Source organism: Nicotiana tabacum, chromosome 19, assembly GCF_000715075.1.
Source record: "Nicotiana tabacum cultivar K326 chromosome 19, ASM71507v2, whole genome shotgun sequence".
Classification (NCBI taxonomy): domain Eukaryota; kingdom Viridiplantae; phylum Streptophyta; class Magnoliopsida; order Solanales; family Solanaceae; genus Nicotiana; species Nicotiana tabacum.
In genome coordinates, this window is record NC_134098.1 from 98,046,545 (window position 1) to 98,055,984 (window position 9,440).

At 36.9% G+C, this 9,440-nt stretch overlaps 2 protein-coding genes across 3 annotated transcripts; both read right to left on the minus strand.

Annotated features, from left to right (window-relative positions):
• Positions 1-551: 551 nt before the first annotated feature.
• Positions 552-3,921, minus strand: LOC107805135 (uncharacterized). Its single transcript, XM_016629126.2, has 7 exons — positions 3,795-3,921; positions 3,386-3,619; positions 3,021-3,115; positions 2,826-2,906; positions 2,518-2,593; positions 2,342-2,434; positions 552-956 (listed from the first exon to the last, which is right to left on the minus strand). Exons 2-7 carry the CDS (start codon positions 3,612-3,614, stop codon positions 793-795), a joined length of 738 nt encoding a protein of 245 aa, XP_016484612.2. The 5' UTR covers positions 3,615-3,619; positions 3,795-3,921; the 3' UTR covers positions 552-792.
• A 1,406-nt stretch (positions 3,922-5,327) lies between these two features.
• Positions 5,328-9,207, minus strand: LOC107805134 (uncharacterized). 2 transcript variants are annotated; one of them, XM_075238236.1, is made up of 6 exons: positions 8,272-9,207; positions 7,760-7,932; positions 7,592-7,672; positions 6,944-7,019; positions 6,763-6,855; positions 5,328-5,663 (listed from the first exon to the last, which is right to left on the minus strand). In XM_075238236.1, exons 1-6 carry the CDS (start codon positions 8,630-8,632, stop codon positions 5,527-5,529), a joined length of 921 nt encoding a protein of 306 aa, XP_075094337.1. In that variant the 5' UTR covers positions 8,633-9,207; the 3' UTR covers positions 5,328-5,526. The 2 variants fall into 2 exon arrangements, with proteins under 2 accessions (XP_075094337.1, XP_075094338.1); XM_075238237.1 differs by having other exon boundaries at positions 5,530-5,663; positions 6,714-6,855; positions 8,272-9,205.
• Positions 9,208-9,440: the final 233 nt, after the last annotated feature.

Here is a 9,440-nt window from a genome sequence, read left to right on the forward strand (position 1 = left end):
ATCTTATTTGCTAAAATACAAACATCACCTTTTTACTAAGATTCTCGTTTATACTTTTCCACCCGATCCAAGAATAATTCAAACAATCAAGGGATTGGCTATCACTCTCCTTTGTCAGAAAGAAGATCCCCTTATTCCACCCTTTATTGGGTAAATCATTCCTCATATGTACTTAAATGCTATTTATTGTTGTTCATCATAATTGAATGCTACATTATTGCTCTTGGTTTCTAGAACATTTATTATATGTTATTGCCAACAAATCACACGATATTTATTGCTTCTTTAAAAACACCATCTAAGGATATTATTGTTAATTAAGATTAACCCTTATTCACATAAATTTAATTATTTGAACCAAAATCTATATTTTTGGAAGATCTAACCCTCAATCTTCCATCCAAGGAGGAGTAGGAATAGCATGTTGTTCCCGATTAATACAATAAAAAAACAGAGCTGGAGACTCCATGCGGAGGCCACTCTTACAAAACCACCTTATTAGGAAGCGCATAATTCTTGTCTAAAACCAAACCCAAAATCAAACGCAAACGTCAATTGAAGACTGACTTTGATTTCACAATCACACGCAGTATATTACTGACACATGCTCACTGGAAAGAGTCTGTTGAGTTCTAAACAAATTTAGTCGTTAACACAAAGCACACAGACACATGCTCAAAACGAGATGACAAGCTAGAAACATACTTGAAGTCTCAAATAGGTGTGTGGTTATCTTCGCCGCATCTCCCGCTTGGTCTCCCAAGTAACCTCCTACATAGGCTGAAGCCTCCTCTATTCCACTGGAACTCTTCTTTTGGCTCTCCTAGAAGAATCTTCCCCCGATACACCAGTTTGCTCCACCGGTCCTGCATTTCCATAGTACTCCAGAGCTGGAAGTGACCAACCATCCAAACCCCTCCAATTCGCAAACTCATCCCACAAGCTGCTAATGGACCCTACACGTTGAATAGACTGTCAAAACTACTTGTGCAAAATATCAGTGCAAAACTGCCTCTGGTTTATGAAAGAAGAGATTTAGCTCCTCCATCAACAGTAACATTCTTGTGTCCAACATTTTAACATATATTCTTGACTTCTGGGTCTAAAACCATACAGCACAAGCATAATACTCTTTACAGGATGCCCAGAAGTAAAACAAAATGTCCATGTTCAAATCCTATGACTATAGCAAACATGGGAATTATATAATTTTTGTAACTGCATTAAAGATCACAAGTGTTAGCAAATAAAATATCTTCATGACTTATCTTCGGATACTTTCTCGGGTGCACAGATTGCTCCATGCACCTTGTTAGTTACTGGATCAGTGAATTCATTTGATTCAAAACTTGGTTCAAGAAGCGCGTGCAAGACTGCAAGAGCGGAGAGCTTATATTCTCACACCACTTCAGCAATTACTAGTCAAGATTTCGTTTACTTCACCTGAGTCCTCATTGGAGACCTATGCAGTTCAGTGTTTCACAGACACCAAACTTGAATAAGCAAGTAGGTGACATCAATCACACTCCTTCGTTGGATTATCTCTTTGGTAGAGAGCTTCTTAACTTGTGTCATCATTGAAACTAGAGTCAATGGGAAATAAAGCACAGAACCAATGCAAGCAAAGCTTACTGAGTTGTTACTTATCTTATACGCATCAACGGTACTCAGAAGCATCATGGAAGGTGACAAGCATGTCAGCCTTATTTCTGCTTCTTGATACTTAATTTGGATGTACAACAACGCAATCAAATATAACATAGTCCCTGACTAGAATATGCTAAGATGCAGCAATCTTCATATGTTAAAAACACTCTACCCATTGATGGAGCTGTTTTAGACATGAAAATGCAAAGCTTTAACCATAGGTATGTGTCAGTTTTTGTGCTAGAGATATTTGTGTTAAGTACTGATCTCAAGTGGCTTTGATCTATTACAGTTAGCAAAATGCTGTTATTCTACCTTATCAGAGTCCAATATATGGAGTAAGGCTCAGCCAATACAGCTAAGCCGCTGAACTGTGCATTCTCTGAAAGGTCATCCTAAACTGGCCCTAAATCACCTTCTTCAAAGAAGTTTATTTAGCTTCTGCTGAACTGTGCATAGAATATGAACTGCCTGTGCAGAGAAATATGATTATAGCTACCTAGATAGCCCATCGGCTGCAACATCGTTCAGCACTCTCTCTGGTGAAATGCTGAACAATTAGGTTAACTTGAAAAACATGTTAACTGGACGGAAACAGCAAAAAGTAGTAATCTTTCAATCATTCTTGCATTCTCACGTGTCAAGTCAGGATATAAATGACGCGAACTCAAGGTGCCTTATTCAAGCAATCTACCTTGATTCTCCAGCAAGTTGAAACCCTTATCCCATCCAGGCAAATGCTTATCAGCATTGGCTTTCCAATTTTGTTCAAAGTCGCCAAGTTCATCTAAATGTAAATCAAATACCATTAGTTAGATCTACTGGAATTCAGAAGGCATGGCATCTATCATGTTGTTGAAATGAAGATACCTTCATTGAGGTTGTGCAAAGTCTGCAGTGTGTCCTCTCGTCCATCTGAACCATGCTTTTTTGTGACAGAATGGCCCTGCATAAAAGCTCACGGACATAATCAGGACAACAATGCAAGCTTTTACTCAATTTTAATTAACTCCCAAAGGATGACAAACGTGGCACTCAGTAAAATTCAGTGACCTGACTAACACCTACAGGAAGAATTTCAATCTCGAAAAAAGTTTACATCTGATAGAACCTAAAAAGTTAAAAAAGGACCTATGAACTGTGCCCCTCAACCATACATCTATTGACAAGAGAAATACCTTGTTGTGGATCCCTTTGGAAAAGGTATGTAGGGACTCACCAATTGTCTTATCGTCCTCTTTCATCTCTGCTAGAACCACCTATATACATAGAAGGAAAAAAAAAACATAAGTAGCAACTTAGTTTAAACAATGTAATAATCACGCAAGAATCAAGAACAACTACTTCTCTGATCCCAATAAGGTACTACTCACCCCATCAGGGCCAGCCATTCTGCCTTCCGAGCAAGTGTAGTACATCCCATTTAAACCACCATAAGCAACTCTGCGGTAGCTGAAACTATGGCTCCCTATAAAATAAAATCCACAAAATTCCTTGTTGACAAAAAGGTAGAAATATATGTTTAAACAATGATCAGTTAAGCCAATCGAACACTAAATTGTTATTCCACATTATATCACACATCAGATAATATGCGCGGCGGAATGCTGCATTAGTTATGACTTATGCCGCTTTTCCTTGTTCCACCAACCAAACATTATACTTATTTTATGGTGTGATTAATTATGCTATACAACTAACCAACCAAACAACCCCTAAGTTAAAAAAGAGGACTAACCGTCGAATTTTTTACTTGGTCTGTTGTTGTTAATAACCAAGTCTTTTCTTGGTTCAGAACTTTCCTGAGCATGATCACCATCACCTTCAGGATTTAGCTCTTCAATGGTGATTTGCTTCCGAGAGCCTTGTTGTCCATCATATGGGTCGTTCCACCCAAACAAACCACCAAATGGCTCAGTGAAAAATGGATCATTAAAAGGGTCTTTTCCCCCAAATAACTTCGCCATGCTCGCTGTTCAAGAAAAGAAAAACAAACAGAGAAGAAAACCCACGAAAGTTAAAAAAATATTTGCTCGATTACCACTTTCTGTATAAAATATCATAAAGTGAAATTTGAATAGTGGCAAACCCAGACAAAATATTATTACAATTTACACGTTAGAGGTAAGGCAGATGAAAGAATTCACCTTTGACAGAGAGAGGGAGAGAGCTTCTGAGTTCTGATACTTGCTTGCTTCTACTTGTCTGAATTCCCAAAATGTACACATCTTTTATTTATGTATAGAAGTGAAGCTTCTCGAATTTGCTTTTTGCCAAACCACTTTCACATGTTGGTTAATTAACCGGGCCGTACAAATTACTCATTCGTTTGTCTTCTGTTTTTCCTTTTGTTTTTTAGGTATAAATAAATAAATAAAAAGCACACACACTATGCTAATCTCTAATAGGTACCGTTTGGTTGAAGGGATAAAAATAATAATAAAAATAATAGGTACCGAAATTAGCAATCCTAAAATTAATTATACCACTGTTCTGATATTATTTATAATAGGTGCAACGTGGGATAAGTGAAAAAAAAAAAACTAACATATTGAACACCAATATTATGTAATAGCATGTTTGGCCAAGTTTTTCCAAGGTCAAAAAAAAGTATTTTTTCTTCAAAGCTAAAGTGTTTGGCCAAACTTTTAGAAGAAAAAGAGTGTTTTTGAGTAGAAGCAGAAGCAATTTTGGAGAAACAGAAAAAAATAGCATCTCTCCAAAAGAACTTTTGAGAAAAAATACACTTAGAAACACTTTTTAAAAGATTGGTCAAACACTAATTGCATGTTCAAATTAAATAATTAAATACAAACCATTTATCACCAAAAATACTTTTAAAAAAATCACTTTACAAAAAAAAAAATAGTTCTCAAAATAAGCTGTTCTAAACAGACTATAAGATACTACTAATAAATTGCATAATATTGTTCTAAATATGCCTCGGAGATAAAAAGAGCAGTATTTAAAATATATTTTGATTTGATCCAAAGGGGAGAATAACGCAAACTATGAAAACAGTATACTCTCCAAAAATTCCTTATCTTCTATGATATGAACAAAGATTTAGTTTAGTTCCTTAAAATCAAAACTTTCTTGAAAAACTGCACACCACTTGTTCTTCAACCATCTCAAACCTCCAATGCAATTCCAGAAGCTATAACGAGAATTGCGCAATACCAGTTTAGTTTTGTTCAGTTTCATCTTTACAGGGGACAATGGCCGAGAATACATTACACATAAATGATTTTACATTAATAATTAATTCACCTTAAAACTAATCCATTGTTTACGTAGATTGGACGTTCACTAGAGGAGTTGGACACATGGGCGGATGCAGGTTCAGTCGAACCGAGTAGCTTTGATCCAAACTCTATATTTGTATTTAAAAATTCATTGAATATGTATAAATTATTAATTTAGAACCCAGTAACTTCGAGGAATTGAATCCCGAACCCATTAGTTTCAAATCCACTGATTGGGCATGAGTCTTGTCTGATATGGCCAAGAATTTGATGCTCAAAACTACTGATGCAGCTGTCGATGTTCAGTAAATACATTTAAAACTTCTTCTAAAATGCGTAAAGTTGTTTTCTTCTTTTTCCTTTTCCTGGACAAATGTACGCTGTTAGTTCACTCCTACAATATGCTATTCTAGTTTTTAAATGATTAGTAAGTGAGACAAGACGCTTCATATTGAATGGAGGCTTTAACACCGGTTAACGTACCATATGGATAATAAGCCGAGGCATACATGAAATAGGCAACACTAATATATTACAATGACCAACAAAAAATAGGAACTAAGGTCCGAAACAGATCAGTAACATGCCCTTCAAACCATGAGAACCTAAGCAAATCCCTACCGAATAGGTACATTCACTCTATGTTGATCCTGACGATGTTTCTTGGTTTTCCACTTTGACTCGCAGGCTGGGTACTGCTATTACGTCTCAGACCACTAAATGAATCTCTGAATCCAGGATCCCAGTTTGTCAACCAATTATTACTTGTTCCTGCATAAACCAAACAGCAAACATTACAAGGATCACACATGCATTAAGCTTCTTCCTATGAAAGGAAGATTTCATCCAGCAAAATCCTGAAAGGCTAACAGAAACTAGCAGGTCACTGAATGGCATAGACAAGGTTCCACTTTTCGCTTTGCTTGTTTTAGCTTTCTGTCAGACTTTGGGCCCGAATGGTAGAATTGGTACCAGTGCATGGGGTAAACAAGAGCTAGATTTCAAGCAGGCATGATCTTTGTGCTTGCTTCTTTAAGTAGCGCTTTACTTCGTAAGCAAACAGATAATAGGCCACAAAGTTTGTCTAATTCTTCCCACCTAAGCGTGCAGTAAATCACAAGCAAAGAGTGTATCAAACTAGTATGGTAATTCATAAGAGATTGAAAACAGCTCCTGCTACATATTTTCTGAAATGCCAAATCTAAGGGCTGCAGCTTCTAACAGTTTTTGCCCAGAATCTGCATTAAAAAGAATTTTTCATCTAAAACGAATAAGGTAATCTTTTAGTGAGACGCTAAACTAGAAAAACTTCAAAATTCAATTTACTAACAGGGAGAACTCTACCACTTGCTGCGAAAATTAGCTACCACACTAAATTAAAAAATTCACGCCATCATAAATAATGGGATTCTAGTTTCAGAAGAATTAATTTCACCCATGCTCAACCATGAAATATCATTTGCTTAGGCTCATTGTGAAGTGCTAACTAATAAGCTAGTGTGGTAAGGTCAAGTCTAGCTCTCTTCATCTGTGTCATTGTTTGATGAGAGGTGGTGAAGTAATTCCCTACACAGTTACTCCCACGCCCTATATCGACAAAGTTACCTAAACTCTCTTCATGCCCTCTCAAATGAGACAGCTAATAAAGTTTAGCGATAGCAATGTAAAATGCATAAACTAAGAACATTGTCAAACTAAGTCTAGTATGATCGGGGAAAAACCCTAAGTCTAGCATAACTGTATATGGAATAAAGATAGTTTAACTGAGAAGAGTCAATACTCCGTCGGAAATGTGCAAATGTAATAAATCAGGGCATATACCAGTACTTTTTGACATGATCAGCAGAGGGCATTTCCTTTTCTCACTAACCTGCATTTGCATGGAAATCAGACCCACTCTCCCAGCCAGGAATATGCCTATCAGCATTGCCATTCCATGTCTGTTTAAAGCCAGCTAATTCATCTGCAAAACAAAGAGACAAACATGTGAAATCTGCTGTTGAACGGATCGTAGAAGTGGAACACCTGAGTAATCTTCAAGAAGATGCTACCTTCTGCTAGATTATGCAATGTCTGCGTCGTGTCCACCTTGCCGTCAGAGGTAAGCTCCCTTGTTAAGGAGTGTCCCTAGGAATGATAGAAGAATGTGAATAAGATACTTTTCTCTATCCAGCAAGATGAAGCCACTGTTCACAGAGTAAAGGAAAAGGCTAGAATTCAACCAGAGATTGCACATATCTTTAACTACACAAATGGAGCAATCTTTTAGATTATCATGTAACTGCCAATGTCTAACGCAGGTGAAATAATGCAAGTCTCTCGCAAATTCATATGAGAAAAGTCAGACTCGTTTCTATCTTCCGCATGAATGGCAGACACATACGAGTAGACACTCTTATTAACTACTAACGCCTCTGTTCTCAGCATAGAAGACAAGTGTTAAGACTCCTTTAAAAATGTTCATGACAAAGTTACGAACTCCATACTTTGGTTGTTAATACATCCAAATTTACATAATTTCTAGTAGATAATTTAGAAGGTATTGGAGGTCCACCATTTTCCACTGAGACTCATAGATGTTATCTTGAAAATAGTGTATGTTTTCGACTTAATAAGCTTCTAAACATAAAACATATCACAAGTCCTTCAAGTATTTTAAGAACAGTGCCAAAAGCAAAGACTAATAAAATGCATTATACCTTATTGTGGATGCCCCTGGAGATTCTATGTGTTGCTTGACCAGTTGTTCTATCTGCTTGCTTGCTCTCCTCTAGCACCCTCTGTTTCATAACATGTGCACTGTTAGAATCAGGAAGAACGCACTTATTCAGCCAGATGAACAAGACATCAAGGAGAAGAGAACATACTCCATCACTTCCAGTCTTACGTGTGGTGGTGGCAGTGTAATATGCCCCCTCTATTCCACCATATGTAACTCTTCTATAGCTCGCGCTTTGAGTCTTGGATTCTGTTCCTTCCAAATTCATATCTTCCATTCTCCGAGTCACGTCTTTGCTTACGCTCTTGCTCTTGCTATGGTCTGAGGCATAAGCACAACTAATGATTTAAACCAGCAAGAACGCTAATTCATCTGTTTCATCATTTTATGCACCACTTTCTTTTTTAGTCTATCCTTGAAATAACGCCAAGAAGATGTGGAACTTACTTGTTGGTAGTAGGGCAATTTTTTATAGTTTGCATATATTTACTTTATGTCTCAAAAGTTTCCTTTATTTCTTAAGCTATATTCTCAGTCAAAAAACGTCACATAAAATGAGACAAAAGAAGTACTAATAATGGACAGACAACATAAAACCCCATCTTGACAACGCCTATCATTTACTTGTAGAGAAGGAAGATTAATAGAACCAAAAGTTACCATCAGTTTGGTCTTCAGGGTGTTCAACAAGTGGATATCTGTTAGCATAATCCCTATCTCTTTCCTCCTCAGAGCCATTAACGCCGTCTTCCTCCCCTGGTTCTATCCCTACTTCACCCTCATCATCCATATCTATCTCTTGAATGACTGGCCCATTGGAATTAGCAACTTGCTGCAAGTCATCAGCAGGGGTTGTTGGATGTACCATGGAAGACTGAGACAAGTTGGGGAAAGGGCGAGCGAAGAACGGGTCATCAAATGGGTCTCTTCCTCCAAATATGCTTGACATCATGCCTCCAAATCCATCAAATGGACTGCTGAAGGAGTTGAAATTGTCTCTGCCACCTCTTTCTCTCTGCATATTCTCACACCAAACCCTAGTTCCAGAACCCGGAAACTTAACAGCTTAGCTACTTAAACCTATTGAAAAGGTTAAGAATGATTGGCAATAGGATGCATCATAATTTAGTAATGTGCAGCAATTACAATCTCATGGCCAATTAACGTGTCGAAATCAACAACGCCTCAGCTCCTAATTTAGTACTACTACTTGGTAATACAATACTGTAACACTTGAAAGAATTCACCACAAAAGCTAGTTTGAACCTTGATTTTTAGAAACCTTGTCAAATATATGAAAGTAGGACACTTACATTCTTACAATAATGAGGATATCATGAGTTTAGGAATTGGTAAAAGCACAAGTTTAACGAGAAACTAATGATTGGAACCTCTATTTTAGGCAATGATACTCTTAACTGAACTTTTTAAGTTCAATTTAGTAAATGATAGAGCTAGTGCAGAATTTACCAGTTTCATGACTAGAAGATAAACAATAAACAGCAGCAGAAACATTAACATTAGATTGCTAATTCCCTTTACCAAAGAAGAGATTGAATTACTTTAGGTGCAGAGTCGAGAATAAATTTGTCTTAAGATGAAATAAAGTGCGGGACAGAGATTTATATTTGAGGAGTGGTTGAGAGTGACACGTGTTGGAGAGTTGTAGAGAGGTCAGAATACATGGAGCCTAGATCCTTCCCTTTTCTTTCATTTTCTATTCTATTCTATTTTTCTCCTTGCACTCATAACATTCTAGGTCTCTCTTTTACCATCCCTTTTATCTAATTTTTGGTGTTTGAATGAACAAAGAATATAAAAAATTAATT

Bases quoted from the DNA above. Each gene is read 5' to 3' on its own strand.
- LOC107805135 (XM_016629126.2), bottom strand. From the start codon at position 3,614: ATGGCGAAGTTATTTGGGGGAAAAGACCCTTTTAATGATCCATTTTTC. The intron at 2,594-2,825 runs GTATTTCTCTTG...GCTTTTATGCAG, and splicing joins CCAAAGGGATCCACAACAAG to GGCCATTCTGTCACAAAAAA. The intron at 957-2,341 runs GTAGATTGCTTG...TTCAACGTGTAG, and splicing joins CAACTTGCTGGAGAATCAAG to GGTCCATTAGCAGCTTGTGG.
- LOC107805134 (XM_075238236.1), bottom strand. From the start codon at position 8,632: ATGCAGAGAGAAAGAGGTGGCAGAGACAATTTCAACTCCTTCAGCAGT. The intron at 7,020-7,591 runs GTATAATGCATT...TATCATTCCTAG, and splicing joins CCAGGGGCATCCACAATAAG to GGACACTCCTTAACAAGGGA. The intron at 6,856-6,943 runs GTAGCATCTTCT...TTTGTTTTGCAG, and splicing joins ATTGCATAATCTAGCAGAAG to ATGAATTAGCTGGCTTTAAA.